Below are 21,755 nucleotides of genomic sequence, written 5' to 3' on the forward strand. Positions count from 1 at the left end.
GCATTGAAGCGAAAAACATCAGTCTGCAGCTGAGAGGGGGGAAAGCCTGTTTCTGTCTACCACTGCATGAAAAATAAGGACACGCTGTTTAAAAATGACTGTGGTAAATCTGCTGCTGTGCAGACATGCTGCCCATTTAAGATTTCAATTATGAAAGAAAAAAAACTCGCAAAACATTCAGGTTTGAATGTTGCCAATTTCTCACCAGCGGTGCAATAAAAAACAGCAATTTAATTTCCAATCTTATTTGTCCTATTGGGTGTAGAAGAAGGGAAATATATTCCCTCAGCCATAAGGATGACAGATTTGAATCCAAATTCAATATTCAAAGGGTTTACTCTTCAGTGAAGTGCTGTCATAAAACATCCTCCCTCCACCAAAGACGGCTTTAATTCCCTGCGGAATATCCCCACTCCGATAAATCAGGCATAACTTTAAAACCACAGGCTCCAGCAGCTTCCATGACTTGATTGCCGTAATTATTTGCCTAGGCATAAACATGCTGTGCAGCGCTGAACGTCCTTCCAATAAAAATCCAGAACAGAAAAAGCAAGCATAACCCACCGACGTGAGCTTGTTTTTGAGTTAAACTTTTTTTTTTTTATGCGGGTAATATTGGATATGCCAGTTTGAGTAATGGAGAGTCTAAATAGAGAAAAATAAAAATACATTTAACCCAGGGGGAGAAACAGAAACTTGAAGAGTGAGGACGGAGCATGCCGTTTCTGACCTTGATTGGAGGTTTGCGGGTTATGTGAGACACCAGAAAGTTCATGGCAATGTCCTCGCAGTTTATGTACTCGTCCACCATGTCCCTGATGGCCTGGGGCATCACGTAAGAGTACAGGTAGGCGTAGTACTACAAGGACAAAAAAAAAAACCACGCAGGGAAAATCTGTCAGCAACATGGCTGTATTAAACTCTACAGCGTATGATTTATTTATTTTTTTTTTTTCAAGATTTCTTTTTATCTGACCTTATGGAAGAAAGCAGCTCCTGTCAGGACCATGGAGAGCTCACAAGAGTAGTTGGAGTTGTAGAGCCAGGACTGATGGTTGACGTCCCACGCATGATACCTCCCTGGGAAACCAACGATGCGATCTCTGGCCTCACGCCACACTCTGAGAGATACCACCAAACGGAGAAAACAAACAACATGAGTCATTCAAGACCTTACTCTAGTCTGAAAGTTTACTCAGGTTGTTAAAACTTTCTTGGATTTGCCTCTTTTCATGTATGTTATGGTACCCCGCTAATACAAAGGAGTAATTGAAGAATTGTAGTGTGATCGCTTTTTCAAATTTAGCGTATTGCAAGTATTGTGGTTTTATGTGACAATCACAAGATGTGCAAAATTGTGAGGAGGAAAAACAATTATTTTCAGCATTTTACAAATTGAAATCCAAAAAATTTGTCAAACATTTGTATTCATTCAGCCTGAGCCAATAAAGCAGTAAACTTTTGAATATTTTGAAGTTTTAACTCCAGTCTATGGCCTTCAACCTTTATTGCTAACTATGGTTTCTGGGTTGATGTTCTTCAGGAAGATGAAGTCCTAGTCTAAAGTCTTTTTCAGCCTCTAATAATTTCTTCCACAATTATTACCTTTAATTTAGCTCCATCCATCTCCCCTCCAGCTTTGCGAAGATACAAGTTTATAAGATTAAAACCCACACAAAGTGGATTATTTGTCATGTATGTAACATCTGAAGCACTTGAATTTAGCAGTAACAGAGTAAAGATGGCTAAATGCAAATGAACTCCGTATTTCTCAGACTTTTCAACGCAACACAGTTATGTATCACTTTGTGCCTAAATATAAGGGGTATGAATACTTTTCCAAGGCTCTGCGTGTATTCTTACACGTAACATCTGTACGACATCAGTGAAACAGAAACAAACATACTTCATCCAAGTTCAGTGTTTCAGTTTATGAGATGAGATAACTGGACTCCTCCCATCCAGAAGATCCACAGAATGTCCAAAAGCAAATCAACTTCTCTAATACATTCATGTGCAGCCACTTAAAGAATCTAAGATGCTCAACGGCACGGGGACTTCTCTCTCCCTGGAGAGGAGGTCAGGAAACATTCCTGAGTAATCATTGGGGGGAGTTTGAGAAAATGCATCACATATGACCCAGTACACAAAGAGTCAGAGGGCCGGTTTCGGCCTGTCTGGACAAGCTGCCACAGCGGCCCCAAACAAGAAGGGAGCAGGGGCGAGAACTCTGCAGGAAAAAACAGCTTTTATTTGGTTTAAACACAGACTTCACATTTGAGCTATTCAACAGACACATCAGTCTCTTTTTATTTATTGTGTCATATTCAGTGGTTTCCTTCAAAGTGGTGTTTTGAATTTTTGGGATGTTACGTTTTTCCTCAGAGACAAAAACCCTTAAGTGTTGCAACTACAACTGATTGAGAATTAGATTTGGCTTTAAGTAACAAATCCGACCAGATATAATTAAACTTCTAAATCTAATATAATAATAATAAATAATAATAATAATAATAATAATAATAATAATAATAATAATAATAATAATAATAATAATAATAATAAAAGCATTACTCATTTTCATTACTTTAAAATTAGTAAGACCAGAATTAGCAGGTCAGGCCTCAAAGATCAGTGATCGGCCAGAAAACTGCAATCGGTGCAGCACAAGTAAAAACACACACCTCAGACCTACTGGCAAGCACAGAGGTGGAAGAGTGATGATCCGGGTTTGTTTTCCAATTAGAGGACCTGGTCATCTTACAGTCAAGTCGACCCACAACTTCTTTCTGTCCAAACGTATTTTACAATCAAATGTGACGCCTGGTGGCTGAAAGGTTAAAACCGACTCAAACTGCGCCATTAAGAAAATCCCAAACACAGGAGCAAAACCACAGCAGAAGAATCAAGGTACTGAAATGGTCCAGTCAAAGTCAATATTTCAACCTGACTATAAATACTGTGGAGGAACCTTGGGAGGCTTGTGCAGAATCAAACGTTGGAAAATATCAAAGAACTGAAGCTATGGAGTGAACCACAGTGGGTCAGATTTCTCTCTAATTGATGAGGGAGACAGAAAAACTTCCAACTCCAAAGGCTTTTCCACATGCTCTTGTTTTAGATGTTAAATCTTAGTGTTTGAAATCTTTCCTGTAGGCACAAAACAGAGAAAACAACACCACTCAAGAGCTTCACTGACCTGAAGCCAAACATGATCTCGTCGTGCCGAAGATGAGCATCGTCATCAATGGAGAGGACGGCCTCGGTTTCCACGACGTCCCAGGGTAGAAAGCGGTTGTTGAGGCTGTTCTTTTCTGTGCGGACAACCTGCAGGCATGAGTTTGGCAAAAAAGGGCATTTATATAAGGCAGCACAGAGAACATTTTATATAATACTACCCAGAACAGTTTGAAAAGACATCCAAAAGAAAATAACTGCAAAGGAAAACAGGGCACCATGTCTTGAGATCTATAACTTGTCTTTTTTTTATTGCTGGTCATTTTATTTTCTTATGATTAAAAAAAACAGGCCAAATTATTAATTGGCATTAAACTTATGAAATACACTTTATAAATACAATATGCAGAAACATTAAATTTTATAGTAATTAAAAGCTGCAATAACTTTTATTTTTAATATTTTGCATTTCCAAAACTTTAGCAAGAAAGCAGGCAGTTTATTAATGATGCCAATTCTGCTTTGTGTGTATTTGGGTCAATGGCATCACACGTTCTACAAGAATAAATCTGCGTGCTTCTAATAGTAAACACAATGGACACCATAACAATTAAATCCTTTGAATAAAGACAAACCATTCAAATGCTAGTATTAGTTTAGAAAAGAAAAGATAAAGAAATCTGATAAAGGTTAATGGATGATTACTTGCCTTATGTGATGCCATTAAAGCTATGTGTAAGTGGAAAATTTTTGTTGTTGTTGTTGTTTTATCCTGATTAGAAAAACAAAATAGCGCAAAAAAAATTGGAAAAAACTAACCATGAAATGTTTTATAAGCGACAAGCTATAGCTGAGGTGTCTACTACTGATTTTACGAAGCAGTCCAGCAAGGAGCTTTAACAAATCTTTACCAGGAAGCAAACAGGGAACATGAATCTTACCACAATAGGCAGGCCGATGTCTGGCCAGAGGAGGTCATCTGAAGGAGGCTTTGGTGAATTCCACACCACCACTACCTTGTTAAGGTATGGCAGCCCATTTAGCCTCTCCAGAGAGTTCATCAGCACTTCCTCCCTTTCATATGTCAGCATGACCACAGTGAACTGCTCCCGGGGGACATTCCCTCCAAGAGCAGCCTGAAATTCCTTCCCAGAGCCCCCAGAGCCCCCACCAATGGGCCTGAAACCGGTTCCAGAGCCAAGGAATTTGGCTTCTGAGGGCAACACCGGGTCCAGAGGAGTGTGGGGGAACAGATGGAAGGGCCCCGGGGCCCTGTTCCATGCTCTGTACGTGTCTGCTGCCGTGTATGTGAAGTTGCGGAGGAAGCGGGGAGAGGCATATGGAGGCTCCGTCTCTACGGGACCAAGATCCAGATCCCCGTTGTCGGCCAGGTTGGCGTCCGTTCCTGCCAGCTTCCCGGCTTTGTGGGGAATCTCATGCGCGGGCTCGTCCTTGATTGGAGCAGCAGGAACCTGGATGCTAGTTCGTATGCTTGCGAGGATGGTGTTGAGAACATTCTCAGAGGTTGAGAAGTATGTCTCCCAGAGAAAACGACCCTGCCGCCTCATGGCGAGCATGTCGTTGTCCGATAGGCTGCGCAGCAAGAAGTGGAGCTCTGTGACACGGGGTTTGGGTACTATAATGGCAGCTTCAGTCCAGCGGATAAATTGGTGGTACGGTAGTCTAGAGTGGTCCCCTAACACAACAGGAATCGCCCCTACCTCCAAGGCCTCAAACAGCCTCATGCCACAGCCTGCTGAGGCAACCAGCTGTCCGTCCCCTGGAGCGATCACCAGAGCAAACGTAGAAGCCTTGAGAACTTCCAGCCTGTCCTCCCTCTCCCCACAAAGAGCCCATTCTGTCTGCAAACTGGGTTTTGGGTTCTTGCATGTGAACTCCACCAGTACCTGATCCAGGTGGCTGTCCTGGACTGCTTTTAAAGTGCCAATTATCCGATCATCGTAGTCGGCGGGCGGATCTCCCTCCAGTTCCTCCTCAACCGATTGAGGGGGCGCCTCCTGGAGACTGCTCCTTAGAGACTCCACCCTTTCACCCTGGAAAGTGAAAAGGTACTTCCTCTTTACAGGAACCTGTGGTGGAACCTCCAAAAAGTTGGGTTCTGACAGAGCGTGGACCAGCGGGGACACAACTAGGTCGAATCCCTCACGGTACTGCTGCTCCAGGAAGGTGGACTGGGCGACCACTGCCCTTCCTGTGCTGATGTTATACAAGAAGTTCTGAGTCATGGACTTTCTGGAGAAATGCACCAGAACATGATTGTGTCCATCAGACCTCCAGTAAGGAAGAGCTTTCAGCTGTTTCTCCAGTTCTGAAGGAGACGGCAAAGGGGAGGACTCTAGTATCTCTCCCACCAGAACTAAATATAAACAGGCGATACTTGGATTTTCAGTTACATAAATATTGCTTTTAACGGATGATGCAAAAGCCTGCTTCACCAATGGATCGAGATTATTCCCCCAAGCATAAGAACTTGTGTCATAGACATAAACAGGAAACCCAGATGTAAGAGGACAGCGTGCGTAGTCAAAGCAAGACCGCAGACGACAGGAACGCGCAGACTTCGGTGGTGGTAGTCCTGGGTCCTCTTTGTCTGGTAGTAGTCGAACAGGCAAAGACAGCTTGGGCTGGTTCTGGGCCATCAGTTCTTTATAGGAATGTTCAGTCTGGCTGATGACGTTTTTCAGCTGCAGCAGATCCTGCTTGGCGCTGTCGATGCTGCGCTTGCAGGCCTCGATGCGGAGGTTGAGCCTGGCGATCTCGCCGTTAAGTTCCTGCCTCTTGGCCTCCAGCTGCAGCAGCTCCTCGCTGACAGACTCGCGGATGCGGCACAGGTCCTGTACGTGTTTGGCTTCGCACAGCTCCCCGCCAGGCCGGGGCCCAAAGATGCGCTTGTCGGGCCCGCCGGCTTCATCAATGGTGGTGAGGTAGTAATGGGCGATGAGAGGGAAGAAGACCAAGATGAAGAAGAGCATGAAACTGAGCCATGTGAGACGTACCCGGCGCAGCACCCATGTCTGGCCTCCGACACCCACTCCGCCACCGTTACGCTGCATCATTTATCGGTCAGTCTTTTCCTCGCCCCACTAAGGAACTGTTTCTATAAGGAGCAGCAGCCATGGTCGACCTTGTCAGCAAGGTGGTGTGACAGAAACTAAACCATTAAATCTTCTCTAAAGGTCATCTGCTGCAGAGTTCTTCCACAAAGAGTCCCGTAGGTGATGTGGGCTGAGGCTCAGCCTCACCTGTACTCTAAAATGCACTCTGTATTGTAACCAACTAAAGTTGATGCCATTTTCTGTTGAGAGGGGTTTAACTATTCCTCTGAATGTTTGCCAGTAAACAGTTCAGCATATGCAAAGGGATAGTCCCTTGATGGATGAAGCCAGGAGTACATGATGATCATGTGACGGCTCGGATGTGCTCATTTTCTGATCCCCCATCAGAAAACCCACAGGATGTTGACCTTTTTAAATCTCTTTAATCTTCTTAAAATAGAAACCTGAAACAGAGAAAAGCAGGGGAAAAAACAATAAGTGCCAATGATCATCTGAGGCAAGAATAAACTCTTCTAAGTACAGATCATGTCAAGTGGTTTCATTCAACTCTCAAATTTTATATCAACTAATATACAGAAATTCTGCCTTCACACACCACAACACATCTCATACATTCTTATCTGTGCAGGAGTGTACAGCACAACGTAGACCTCTTGCTGTGGTGCTACTGCAGCTGTTACTTCTTGCAGTCTTTTCATAAAATGATTCATTTGTTAATGAACATAAGTGGTTTAGGTGAAATGATCCAAAAAGAAGAACAAAGCATAAAGCAGATGCATTTAACATTTTTTTGTGAAACTTCAATAATTTGAATAAAGGTATAAGGAGTGGTTAAAAAAAACATTCATATACCTTGCACTTGAACTTGTATGTGAGGAGTCCACATAAGTTAGCACATAATTGTGATGTAGAATGACAAGTGTAGGAGGTTTTCAAGCATTCTACCAAATAAAACCCAAAATGTGGTATTCATATGTATTTAGCCTCTTTCATACTCCAAAGTAAAACCCAGTGCTACCAACCATCACATGAAGTCTACTAATTATGAAATAGGAGCAGGGCTGCAACTAATGATTACCTTAGTAATCGATTAGTCTATCAATTATTTTGACAATCTGGTAAGAAAATTGTCAGTTACGAAGTATTTGTTCTGGTTGATCATACAAAACCCCAAAATTACATACATATTGACTTATTCATTTTTGTTAGGGACATGCAGTCAAAATTGAAGTAAAAAGGCAAGTTGAGGTGAAAGAGACAATAGTAAGGAAGCAATATGTATGAGATTTATAGTCAAAGCTTTGCAAAGCCAGCCAGAAGCTCAGCTGTTCAGCCTGTGCATGATTGCCTCCCGCAGAAGACAAATATCAGTGAGCTGAACAATACAAGGTATCTTTGGTTTTCAATTAACTTTTCAATTTAATCTTTTTTTCCATGTCACACAGAGCCCAAACTCTGGAGAGCCGTCATTTGTAACACACACCCAGCCAGGAAATTAACATCAAAAGCACCTTCAGCAAATCTCATTAAAGCACTCCTCCTGCATCCTGACCTCAACGCAGACTCAAATTATCGAGCACCCTTGATAAGAGTCCATGCTAGAGAGCGATGATTGCCTCAGGACTGGGAAAGGCTCAGGCATACAGAAGAAGAACAGCTGCGCCATCTGATGAATAGTGTTAAACTGATATCTCAGTATTGGGACAAAAAAACAGAACACACAAAGAGCATAAATAAATATGTATTACAAGTTTTCCATCGGTTTCTAAAAGCAGCGAGAGATGTGCTGCTCGAGCTATAGCTACATCAAAAGCCTTGTAGATGTCACCTGATAGGCCAAGAGCCAAACAGTTCTTATCAAGCACTTTACAAACCCAAAACACACCGAACAAATTACATAAAGCAGTTCAGAGCTACACAAAGACCGGAGGAATGTAGGAGGCGTTTATCCTCCATGACATAATCACCTTTGATAAGCAAGCCATCTCTGAGCAACTGCTGCATCTGAGCCTTCGTAGATCAGGCCAGAGACCGAGATCATCTTTATAACAGACATTTTTCATTTCGGACATCATATCTGAGTCAAATAAACATGCATGCTGCTCATAAGTCATACATCTGAGATTACAAATAATGTATGTTTCCATTTTCTCCTTGGACCTACTTTGGCACAATTCGTGGTGTCGATACAAGCCCAATAAGTCCTATCACAACAGTGTAAACATGCTAATGCTACACTTGCACTTTAGAAAACTTCTCAGTCTAATTATTGAATTTCATTAATTAACTTCAAAAAGTGAAAGTCATAAATAGATCACACACAAAGTGATATATTTAGTTATGTCTTAAAACTATGGAGAGCTTAGTTTCTCTTACATTTACATTTCACAGGCCACATAAAAAAAGATTGTTCTATACAGAAGTGTTTTAACCACAGCTGCGCCAAGAGTCGAAGACTGCTGACTTAACAGTTGTCAACAGAGTTGAGGCATAAAAGTACTGGCGGGTCACAGAGAAACATGTCAAAAGCAATTATTATAAAACTCCGTGAAAGAAAAAAAGATGAAACAACAAATATAACTTCAACCTTGGGAGGATTCATGAGTTTGGAATACATGGGCTAGTTAATGCATAAACCTTTTAAATGAGAACAAAATACACAAATGCACAATTCTTTTTAGTCTAACAGCCTACAGGTTAAGTAATGCTTTATTAATTAGAACACTTACCTCTGCACTTAAGCTTAAGGGTTAATATAGGATGGTTTGTTGATGCAATTTATTTCTCTCTGGTATTAAGGAGGTTGTATATGAAATACAAATTCACAGGACGGATGACAGTTTCAACACTGGCCTCCATCTTGCTGCACAGTGACGTCCCTGAACTGCAACTATCACAACAACCTGATTAATTAGTGCATGACTGTCAGAATTAGAGGCCTCATGGCACACAGATGTTAGCAGATGTGGCCGCTAGGCCTAATCTGGAACCAAAAACATGCTGCCTTAAAGCTCTGCCTGTGGCTGCCTTCTGGGAAACGGAGCAACATGCATAGATAAGTCCGAATTTCAATCTCTTCAGTAGCAGCTCTCTAATCTGCAGAAAGTTGTCCCACTGCTGCAGACAGCCTAATCTGACTCCAGTTTGCATGGAGAACACACAGTGAAGCATTGATTGCTCTCAACTCACTTTGTGGGGATCGATGATAATGCCATCATTACCTACCGCCAAGCTGCGAGGCTTTGGCTGCCATTAAGGGAAGCTGATGGAGCCATTTTACTTGCAAGACTGAAGCAACATTAAACAGAGCCACATAAAAAAATAGATAAAACATAACATGTCTTTGCTTATGCAGCACAGACTGCAGCGATAACACCACCACAACACTTTGCAGTCATACCTGCATGGGTTGCAGCCAAATTAATAGTTATGAAGTCTTGCTTCTCAGGGGAGAGGGAAGCTGTAGCCGACCAACTCATCTGACCCAGATAAGAAAAGAGCATTTGCACCACATGAAAAAACACCAAGCAGGAAAACTGTTGGTTGGTTCCATGAATAAATTAGTATGCATTACTCAAGAAGTGCTAATATGATTTACTGATTCAGTCAACATGGCCTAATTTAATTCTATAGAAAATTTGCAGCACATAGCCAAAATGGCAGCAAGAGCATCTAGTAAGGTTTGCACCAAAATATGCATCATGATAGGTTAATAATAATCAAGAGGTTTAGATGAAGTATATTCATGAGATTGACAGCAGCAGGTCCCGGACACTGAGTGGGACTCAGATAGAGGGGGTGCTGTCTCTGATTTCCCAGACATCAGAGGGCTAGCTCTTGTATAAATGTTTGAACAGTGTCTCTGCAAACTGGCAGCAATTTACGAGGCAGGCATTGCAAAATTATTTTTGTAGGAAACACAGATGAGACTGTGCAGTCTTCCAGCTGTAACAAGTTTTTAAAAGAGGCGACAACAAATTTGACAAGATCCAAAACCAAACGAGCAGCAGAGAGTGCTTTAGCAGCCAGAAGTTAGTGAGAGAAATTTGACGCTTAAGCCTAAAGTTTTGTTTTTTCCTGTCTGTCCACGAGGAATCTGAGCTTTAGACACAGCTGACAGGAGGAACTAGAGCAGCCCGCAGGAAGACTCCTACTTAGTGGAGACATAGTTGTTGAATAAACTGCAACTAAAACTAGAATAAAATGATTCAGAATGTTTTGGCCTCCTTCATAATCACTTAAAATGAATTGTGTTTAGCTTCCAAGAGCTTGTCTAGAAGAGACAATTCAAGTAAAGAACATAAATATTTATGTCTTGGCTACCAAAATAGATGCACTTTTCATCATTTGACAACAAATGTACATACCACGCTATTGTTTTTATGTCTGTTGGTGAAATAATTAACCTATAACATGCTAACTAGTTCCTAAAAATTACCAGCACTGTCTAATCAGGCTAAACACTCAAGAGGTCTGTAGAGAGCAGAATAGCAGAAGAAACAACATTGTGTGCAACAAGGACTTTTACTTCAGTATTGTAATAGACTTTAGCTGGCATTAATTCAGTGTTTAATTTGGAGTTTTTCACTATGGCATAAATCTGTTTAAAAACAGTACAGACCCATTCATTATATTAAATTTAAAAGCCCATTTACTTTAGGAACTTATCACCAAGTGAAACGTATAGATCAATTACACACAGATGGATGTTTGAAAGCCTTTGTCTCTGTTAATTATGATAATTTTTCACTTACAGCCAATGAAAACATTTAAAATTAGAATATTACATTAGACCAATAAAAATTAATGAAAAAAAAAATTTAAAAACAGAAAGGTGGGTTTTATGTAAAGTCTGTTTAATACGATTTTCACAATATAATTTATTTAATATGACATCTTAAATGAGCTGATGAATCTTTAAATTGAGTCCTAAACACATCCATTTGAGATTTTGTATATAAAATATTAAACATTATTATAGCTTAGAGATAACAATATAGATATATTCATTAAGAAAAAAGTGGTAATTTGTTTGTCTTTATCAAAAATTATTAGATATGATACAAATAAAAAATTTTTTTTAGATTAAATATTTTTGTTTAAGACAATTGTAAAAGTGATGCAGGTTATTATGGTGAACCCAGTCAGGATCTCATACTGACCAGACTGTTTATGCAAAACACAGAACCTCAAATTTCACCCAATACATTCGCTGACGTGACCAAACCTATGAAAGGAAAAGAAATATATATATGTTAAATACTAGACTTATAAGATGCTAAGTCTGTTTGTGCAAATCAGTTGAATAAAAAACACTGCAATGTGCAGCCAACAATAATATGGTTAAAATGGACATTATTAATCCAGAATCAATTTAACTCGCTTCACACAACATGCATAACGCTTTATGTATGTTTACTGCTGAATTAGATTTAAATTCTGAAGATAAACTATATTCCCCTGGGTTACTTAAATCATGCATTAATATAATTAGAATTCAGCAAACAATGAGAACAACTTTAAACTGATTTCCAAACAAGCTGCAGCAGCACATGTCAAATAATCCTAATGGCTTTGGGACCGCGTTATATTAGTCTCCTTATGGGGCTTTGGCTCAGTGTGCTCACAGACTATGCTTCCATTAAATAACTGGGAATTTATAGACAATATTATGGTAAGGCATTCCCAGCAGAGGTGCCAAAGAGAGAGAAAAAAAACAAAAAACATTCAGGCAGCAGAAGGGAGGGACAGTCACTGCACGAAAGTAGCAGCTGTTAAAGCCACGGGTCACCACTCATCTCCCGACAGCTGACGGAGAATCTTGAGGAGTTTTTACACTAGCAAGCTATCGAGGTCACTATAGAGATGCAGATCATTTCAAGGAGTCAGAAAAAGAAAAAAAATGTCTTCCTGTTAAATATTTAAGATCCAATATGAGGCAAAGACAAGACATGAGGTTACAATTAACAAGAACTGAATCTGTTCAGAGAAGTCTGAAGAGACAAATGAAACCAGCCTAATGAGACAAAAGAGGCAGCCTACACAGCAAAAAGGCCAGCAGCCTCTGCAAACTCCCAGCTTATACAAAATACAATACATTGCAGCACCTTTTCAGCTGCATATCATTAGTAAAGAGCTTATTCTCCCAGAGGTAAATATCAACACAGTACTGGAACCTGCTGACAAAGATTTTCATCAAAAAAATGATCGATAGTGGGACAAAGTCATGAGCCTGACTATTTCAGGGTCATCTGTCAGGGCAACACCCACCGTCAGAAAAGCAGGGTAGGTTTTTTTCAACTTGTGATCCAAAGGTGCATAAAAACATGTAAATTAAAGCATTTGATCGCAGAAAAGCAATGTAGGCAATATCTACATTTACCCAAGAGTGAATTAGCATTTTCATTTTATGTATAAATTTGGAGCATCACTCCATCAGATTTGGTGAGTGAGAGGGCCTTGTGAGGTTTGGACAGAAAAACAAACTACATGTAAAAAAAAAAAAAGTCAGTTTTCCACTTTGGAGCATCTTGTTCATTTATAGGCAAGCCTGTGTTCAAAATAAAGTGGAAGCTGCCAACAGGATCAATCACACTCTCCAACACAACTTGTGCTGAATGCATTATTGTGCTAAAACCCATTGTAAAGCCATTAATGCCCACACCAAGCTTCAAGTTCGCCCTAATCCAAGTATGATTAATGGGTAGCCATTACTTGGGTCGACTGCATGGAACACAAATATAATTTTTGCCATTGTGCAGTCAATCTTTTGCAAAACAATAATCCTGTAGCTCATCATCTGCTACTTGGTAGTTTTGTCTCATTGTGTGCAACAGACTGAACACGGACCACAGACTAAAACCAACCCTTTCCCAGGAGTTCAGGAAGATTATTCACATCCATGCTAAAAGGTAAATGCCTAAGAATTATCCCAAACTTTTCTTGTCTTGCAAACATGAGGTTGGCAAAAAGAATTGGTTTCACAGTAGAAATGCAAAAAATAAAATAAAATAAAACCTGGCTGTAATTTTTAGCTTGTTAGCCAACTTGTGATTGGCTGGTCAGTACCGCAAAAACCCAGTCTGTTCAGTAAATGAAGTACATGTTCTTCAGCATTGTTAACTTTACTAATTGGTAATAGATGCTAAGGGCGAGTTAGAATGTTAACACCTTAATACTTTTGTATTAAACCTTTAGTAAAGCCCTGTTTTACAGCAATTGCAGAAGTTTTAGAATACCTGCTGGACTGATGAAAGAAATGAGAACTTTTTGGACTTTCAAAGTGGTTTTTTCAAATTGTCAGGTCGATGGTCTTTCAACACAATAATGACCCAAACATACAGCAGAAAGCATTGAAAATGCCTGGCATCATTCTCCAGAGTACAAGTACAAGGCCTGCACAGAAATCTGGGAAATGCAGCATTATTGATGGACATTATAGCACATTTTCCTCAATCTCCTCCCTGACCCTACCATTTTCACAATGACCCTGCCATTTTCCTTACACTTCAGCATTTTATTCACAAAAAAGGTGTGAGCACAAGAGTATGACTGCTCGGACCCTGAAAAATTAATGACAAAAATGTACTTCTACAAAAATATTCCATTGCAATACTGCACAAGTTTATTTTGTAAAATTATAATAATTTAGCAGGTTTGCCATATTTTTTGTCCATTCCATTTTTATTTGTTTATATAGAGAGTATTTTCAGTTCAAGATATTTCAATGTATTTTTCTCTATTGTAAAAAAGGCACAACAAATGCTAGCATTAAAAAAAAAACTGTTGGATGAGATACTAAACAAATCTGACCAGAGACTAATGAGTGCTGCTTTCCTGTCATTAACTATTAAACACCTATTTTATGTCAACAAAGTCATTAAGACCATTAAAAACCCTGGTGTGATGACCCGAAGCAGGGGCAATTACAGACTTGCCTCCATGAGGACCTCTCAGCTCAAAACATATTGAAGTGTTGACCTTTACGGCTCAATAAGTGCATTAAAACAAAATGCAGGCTGGCAGAGACAAGGAGAGAATCTTGTTTGGAAAACAAACTGAACACAGGGAAAAATGCATTACTCTGCAAAAAAAAAAAAACAACACCTCTTGCAATGACACAGAGATGTACATAGATAGAGAAAAGGCCAAATACAACACAGGGGAGAGGGAGCAAGTTCATAATGACAGATGGACCTGGGTGTGTTCCAACCTCCAGGGCTTCTGCAGTATGACAAGGATTACACAAGAGAGTAATTCAAGGTACATATGTCCTCGCCAGATTGCCTGGATTCATCTTACGAAAGTCAAATACGAAACATGTTGTGAACTAGCAGTGATAATGCCGACAAGTCTGCGACGATAACACACTTGCATCCTCAGCGTTCAAAAAAAAAAAAAAAACTGGGTGAGAGATTAACAAAAATGGATCACGGCTGATCCACAAGTGCTAATTTGTCGATGAATCCTCTGTCGTTATGCCGCTGCGGCACGTGTGGCGCCAGCAGGGGTGAGGAGAGTCTCTTGCTGCTGCATTAGTGAGAAGTGAGGATGTGACAGCTAATTAGAGTCAAAACAGACATTTGGAGAAACAGGATTCCCCCAACCCACCATTTTTCAGCACTAAACAGCTCATGCAGTCTTCTAATGAGGCGAAGCCAAAACATCTAGAGAGATACTCTGGGACTTTTTTTCCCTCATTTCTACTTTCTTTGTAGGATATATCATACTGCAGCCATAGGTTTCAATAAAAATGGTTAGTAATATTTTGTTTTATAGAATTAGATGAAAGCATGAAGCTGGTTCTGCTTCCTTTCCTTCACATGAAAACAAATATTGCTTAAAATGTACTAAAAGGGAATATTTTTACTTTGTTTATGCATCAAAGACATGAGAGATTCAGGTTTTGCTGTAAATCTGCTAAATTGAAAAACAACGATTCATGAGGAGGCTTCCAGTGAAATCTCCCCAAGCGAGACCTTCCACTAATTTGCCTTGATGCAATGTGAAAAACAGCATTTCCTCTTTTTCTCAAAGCACTCTGTCCATGGTTTTAAATTTTATAATTGGGTTTGCATATGAGCTACATTGTTTATGATATTGAATGCTGCATCGCCGAATTAACATCCTTGAGTTTCTAAAGGATTCTGAGTCTTTCCAAAATGTCTAAATAGAGAGCATTTCCACCAAGAGCAGTGGTAGACCTTAGTCTTGTACTGCCTGTGACGTGTGGTGTACTCTAGTGAACTGCTTTTCAACAGCTTTCATTATCGACAAGCAGACAATCTGAGGGGTGAGAGAGAAAGAGAGAAAACCGCATCTGTAGAGATGAAAGAAAAACTAATGCCATTCAATAATGCAATAAATCACAACAAACATTAGATTTATGGGATATTAGCAGTGAGTTCATGTTCGAGTCCTTGCTTTCTGGACCTATAAAGAATCTACACAAGCTTTTTCTGGTCAACTGCAGAAATGTTGGAGCAAAAATGTATTTAGGCCATTGCTTTAGGAAGGCGACGGTATTCTATTATAATGGAATGCTCTTATGTGACTCCAATACATAGTATCTAGAAGCAGGAAGTCATCTAGTAATTTTGGTTTGATCAGGGGTCATATGCTGTCATATTTTTTAAGAGTCAACTGACCCAAAGACAGATCAGTACCACAATGAATGGAAACACGTGTACTTAAAGTACTTCTCCAAAATGACTGATGAGCAGAACTGTCGGTGAGTTTGATCAATATCAGTGAGTCAACTCGTGTTCCAGTGTATCACACTAAAAGTGCTTAGTAGAGATTTTAGACAAACCAAAGTTCAACAAAGCTTTTTCATTCCCACATGGTCCTTTTCTGACCATGTACTCGTGATGAACTGGTGCTAGAGTTGGTTCAAAGCTGGTTCAACGTTGGAGAGCTTCATTGAACTGGTTTTGCATTTCTAATTTGATCCAGCCATGCCATTACATCAGTGTAAATGTCTGTTCCAGCACATCCTTTGACCCCTCCTCTTGTGTATTCTAAAGTTTCTGCAGAGCACTGCAGTGCAGGGAGACCTTTTTACCTTCACACATCATAGCATTTGCTTGATTTTGCCTGCAGCCCCATGTCTCAATATCATCAGTCTGGATTTATAAAAAGATCTCTGCACAGCAACTAAGTTCTTGGAATGCTGCAGTGTACAAGGTTTCCTGGCCAAAATTCAAGAGTTTATTGTCCCACAAAGAGAAAATTCAGGTGGAAAATTGGAAGAAATTAAATAAATATTACAAATATATTCAATAGTTGCATCTGATATGGTTGAGAAATCACCCTGAATACCTATTGACCATAATGATTCATTGAAAAATAGATACACAGCAAGGGACTAGGCCAAAAACCTCAGAAAGGAGATCACTGCCTAACACAAACGGGGAAAAATTGCTGTATCATTAGGGATAAAGTTCTTAATGATACAGCTGGAAGCACAGTTTTCATATTTAAAATTTAAGGAAATATTTACTATATCACGTGGTTGTAAGAGAAAGAAGAAGTTGCCACCAGACCTCTGAGGAGGCATGTGGTCAGAAAGTCGACTGATGGCAAAAAACACGCAGCAAGTTCTGGTGGCAGCAGCCAAAGCATAAACTTAATGCCTGAACACCAAGACAAAGTCTGCTTTATTTTGATCACAACTAAAAAACAAAAACAGAGGTTTGAACATTCTGATACGTAGAATAATTAAATCAAAAAAATTTTAGGCCCATAAATCAGTGGCATGTCTGAAACAGAAAGAGGGACGTATGCCGTAAAAAAACAAAACATATGGTGAAGCACGGCCGTGGTTCAGCTATGCTCTACGGCTTCTTCAGTTCCTCTTTAACTGTAAACCTGCAGCACATGCAGGAAAATTGGGATTCAATCAAATGAGGAAATCCAGTGAGAAAATTCCAAGCTTTCTGTGAAGAAGATGAAGCCTAGGATTCATTGGATAGTCCCAAGAAGACGTCAAAGTCAACTAAGATTTGGTTTTAGAAGAAGACGTCTTGGGGGACGGTACCACAGTTACTATAGTTGCTTTACTTAAATGTCACTGAAAAACTTTGAAGAGGTTAAAGGAAAAGGTGTTTGCAGAGGCAAACTAAGGTCTTTGTCAAAGAGTGTTTGACTAGGATTTCTCAGGAAGACTGCAAAGTGCTGGTGTATGGCTCTACTACTCAATATGTTTGTCATAAAGGAGTTGAATAATTTTGAGTGTTAAACAAGTGAATATTAGTTGTGTTAAGCCATTTAAATTGTTTTCATTGGATTTATTTCTTGTACAGCTGCTAGTTTAAATATCTTGCCAACAAGTCCATCTGCAGTCAGGCTCATTTTTAAGTGAAACTTCATTTGTATGGGAGAGTTTGACTCTCTGCTTTAAGCAGCATTGAGCCAGGTTTTACAATTTAACAGAAATAATTGACAAATGCACCTGCAATATTCAGTTTAAACTTGCATAAGTAATTTACCAGCTGACTATTATTAAACATTTAACAAAAACAGACAATTGAGAAGAGCAATAACCCTTTACTTTTATACCTGTAGTAAAGATCAGTGCATGAAAGTTCTTCCTTGGGCGAACTGGAATTAAAGATGTGGTCAGATGACTGTATCAGACAGAACTGGTTTTAAGATGGGACAAAACAACCCAGCACTGAAAACATCTCTGCACCATCAACCAAGTCTGTTGCCTGTGCCGTTCAAGTAATCCTGCTTGCCACTCTCCGGAGAAACCTCCTGAGTTTAAAAATGTGTACCAATGGTGTCTGACCTATTCATTATGTAAAATTTAATTACAGACCATCACATGCTGCTCAGTTAACCATGTGACTCTTATCATGTTAAGAGGTTAAACGTGATAGAAGAGTGTGAGGCTACAAACTGACTTTCATACCATGTTTCCTGTGCATGAATCAAGACATCTGCTTCTATACACTTACTTCTGGTCACACAAAATTCTGAATATTGCTATACTTTTATTAATCAAGGCAGTCTCATATTTTCCTCTATGGTAGCATTCAATAAAAATATTTTAAAACTTTGCTAATGAATCAAGATTTAAAGACATTTTCCAATTCAAAAGGAAATACTCATCTCTTAACTGTTCATTTAATCTACAATCACGCATTGTCTGGGTCAAACTGAATCCAGCCGTCAGAACTTCGAGTGCTGCGACAGCTCGGCGTAACAAGAAGACAAGAACAGAGAGGACGCACAGAAAAAAGAACGGTCTTTTTGTATTCCACAGTCGAGACTCATTGTGCAAGAGTCAAGCTCACTACTGCAGAGGATCTCATGCGCATTTCTCTCTTTGTCAATGGCAACAACATCAAAGCACAGCATTCACACTCTTTTCTGTAAGCATATGGAGAATATGAGTTTTTATAAACTCGTCTAACATCAATCCATCCATACATTTTTGACTTCCTAATAAGTCTTTAAAATCCCGTCACAAACTGCTTCTGTTTTATGGTGGCAATTTCCCTAGAAACCTGGCTGCATGACTAGTCTCCTTTAACTAGAGTCAGTTCACCATGGTAGCCTTTAAGGCAGGGGTGTCAAACTCCAGTCCTCAAGGACCGGTGTCCTGCAGTTTACAGATTTGCCGCAGGTACAAAACACTGGAATGAAATGGCTTAATTACCTCGTCCTTGTGTAGATAAGTTCTCCAGAGCCTTGCTAACGACCTAATTATTCTATTCAGGTGTGGTGCAACAGAGGGACATCAAAAAGGTGCAGGACACCGGCCCTCCAGGACTGGAGTTTGACACCCCTGCTTTAAGGATACCCAGGATGTCATTGTTAAGCATCTAAAGGGCTTCACAGACAAGAGAAAGATTGCACCCTAATCCACTACTTAGTCACTCAAAGAATTTCAAGGAGAGCCGTACAACTGCTATGAAGAAAGATTCAAGATACCAAATAAAATCCAGAAAGTGTTAAAACCGGTTCCTGAAGAGGATTCAGCTAACGGCTGTTACCAGCGCAGAGCTTGTTCAAGAATGGCAGCAGATAAAGTGAGAACATTTCTGTATACACATCTTTCCAAGACAACTGTGAAGGACAGACTGACATTCGTTCTGCTTTTCTATGAACTTTTGCTGCTTTTCACTTTTTCATTTTTAGTCCAGTATCAGAGCATTTTCTGAATCGCTCTGGCACCAGGGAACCATTGTTCTAAATGCATATACAGTAACTTGACAAAGAACCAATTTTTTAAAATGTCTTTATCCACTTTGTGCCTGGTTGAAAATAAATGGAAAAAAAGCATTTAAAACTACTTGATTATACGCAATAAAATTCGGACTTGTTGGACACCATGTGTAAAATTAAGAAATAAGGAGGGAATTCGTGTGTTTAACAAGTTCAAGAAATAAAGCAACTGTTACAGTTTTGTAACAGATGTTTTAGGTTTGAATCTAATACTCTAACTTGATTACAGAACTACACTTATAAAAATCACAGGTGAATGTTCTTTCTGCTCCTCAGAAACCTGTGAACAGCCATGAACTCCATGCAGTCTGCAAATGCACAAGCACGACTCCCAAACATTTGCTTTGACATCTGAGCTTAATTGTGAGTTCTCTGCCAGTCTCAACACCACGCTGTGCCAAACTTACAGCATTAACTGTTGGGCTCAGTCCAAAAATAGGACCACTTAGTCAGCCATGACAGATGCAGAGAAATAACCAACGTCTCCCTGAAAGCTACAAAAAAAAAGTTTACTAAATCTATTCAGATTACAAAGTCTGTAGGAGACTTTTAAACATTTTAATTAAGTTAAAGTTGCTCATATTTCTTTCGAGGGTGCCAATTGGAAGAGAAATAATCAATTTTGATTAGAAAAATCACTTGCTAAGCTTTCAAAAACACTACGGTAACCGCAAGAAGAATCAACCGGGAACACAAACACCGATTTACCAATTTGTCTCTAAGGATTGTGGGTAACACAGCAGACGCTACATGCATGCAGTAAAATCCTACACGGCTAACTTATAAATCCTCTTGTTATCTTGCCATAGCAGCCATACTTGCTGGGTCCTCCCCAGAGCTCTTCCGCTCCCCCCTCCCTCTGCATTGGCTGGCACGAACCGCAACAGATTGACTCAGCCCGACAACAGCTGCCAGAACGCCGCGAGCCTCGTCCTCCAGACACTGACGGATTGTGGGAGGCAGCCAGGGTGATTAGCCCCTGACGTGGGAAAATTATTGCAGCGTACCACCCCAAAAGCAACTGCACCTGAGCATACCCATCAAGCATTCACTTTAAAATCATGTAAAGCCCTTTTAAAGAAGAAAATGTACAATTACTAGTTGATGCTATCAGTTCATATGTTGTTCTTAATTTGAACCTAAAAGTGATGTAGACTTAAAGATTCATCATCAGAAGCAAATATTAATCTCAATGCTAGAAAAGCAGACAAAGTCACTATCTGCTTATGAGGACAAAGTTAAAACTATCTCTTTTCATGCAACAGCAGTTTTCCTGTTCTCAAACAAGAACAAGCTACACTTGACAGAAATTTCACTCATACCATTGATTTCTCTCCATCTTCTGGTGAAAAACTAAACAACCTCCTATTATTCGATAAACATCTGGAACAAAATGTAACGTTTCCAGACAGAAACCAAGGTCGGCTAGAGCGCTTCAATTCGTCGATAGATTTAAAACCTTTTCAAAAGCACAGAGCAATTAATTTCCCCATCTTCCACGTTTCTGCCTTGTCATTCTGTATTTTAGCTGACTAAAACCCTGAATCTGGGTTGCATTATGTCTCCAAAACCTTTAAAAGCCACTAATGAAACAGACTTTCTGGGGATGCTGATGCTACTTCAAAGCATCAGACAATCCTGTCAGGAAAGCATTATGAACCTATTCATGTGTCACACCATCTTCTTTTGCTTTCAGTGCTGTTTTTCTTAAAAGCAGCTTTGCCTTTAGGTCTGCATGAACGCGTTGCTTCTTAGAGGATGAGCAGAAAGAAAAATCTGTTGTAGGTGAGTCGTGTTTCTGTTTACCAAGAACAAGCTTAGAAATACCACAAAGGGGGAAGTAAAAACACAATAAATCTACAAGATAAAACCGTGATGCTTGAGGGCATTGCTTTTTTCCCAGACACATGATAGCAGCTCCTAAACTGAACTGTTTCTGCAGTCCTTCTTTATGGAAAGGAAAACTGCAGTGTTGTGTCTATATGTTCAGAAAAAGCTGCAACAAAGTGACTTTTAAATGAAGGATACAGACTGATAACACAGAGTAGGACTATCTGCATGTCAGTGCAGCTTTAATGAATGTTGTGTCATCACAGACAAATGTCTAACCATGAATTACGCTGAATTATCGCAGCACAAAATAATCAAACCCCTTTAGGAGAAAAGCAAAAACATTTAAAACCAGGTAACAGGCATTTAATACATTTTCCAGCAGTAATGTTTTTTTTCTCCTCACCGATTAGACTGCAAATATGATCTGCCCTGGAT

At 39.8% G+C, this 21,755-nt stretch overlaps 1 protein-coding gene across 1 annotated transcript in view; it reads right to left on the reverse strand.

Moving 5' to 3' along the window:
• extl3 (exostosin like glycosyltransferase 3) overlaps positions 1-21,755 on the reverse strand; it is a 31,317-nt gene that overhangs the window by 5,452 nt on the left and 4,110 nt on the right. The window contains exons 2-5 of the mRNA XM_005803102.2: positions 4,119-6,697; positions 3,200-3,327; positions 977-1,121; positions 731-859 (exon numbers count right to left, since the gene is read on the reverse strand). Of these exons, the coding sequence (XP_005803159.2) occupies positions 731-859; positions 977-1,121; positions 3,200-3,327; positions 4,119-6,254 (2,538 nt within the window). The 5' untranslated portion in view covers positions 6,255-6,697. The remainder of the gene's footprint in view (positions 1-730; positions 860-976; positions 1,122-3,199; positions 3,328-4,118; positions 6,698-21,755) is intronic.

Source organism: Xiphophorus maculatus, chromosome 15 (genome assembly GCF_002775205.1).
Source record: "Xiphophorus maculatus strain JP 163 A chromosome 15, X_maculatus-5.0-male, whole genome shotgun sequence".
Classification (NCBI taxonomy): Eukaryota; Metazoa; Chordata; class Actinopteri; order Cyprinodontiformes; family Poeciliidae; genus Xiphophorus; species Xiphophorus maculatus.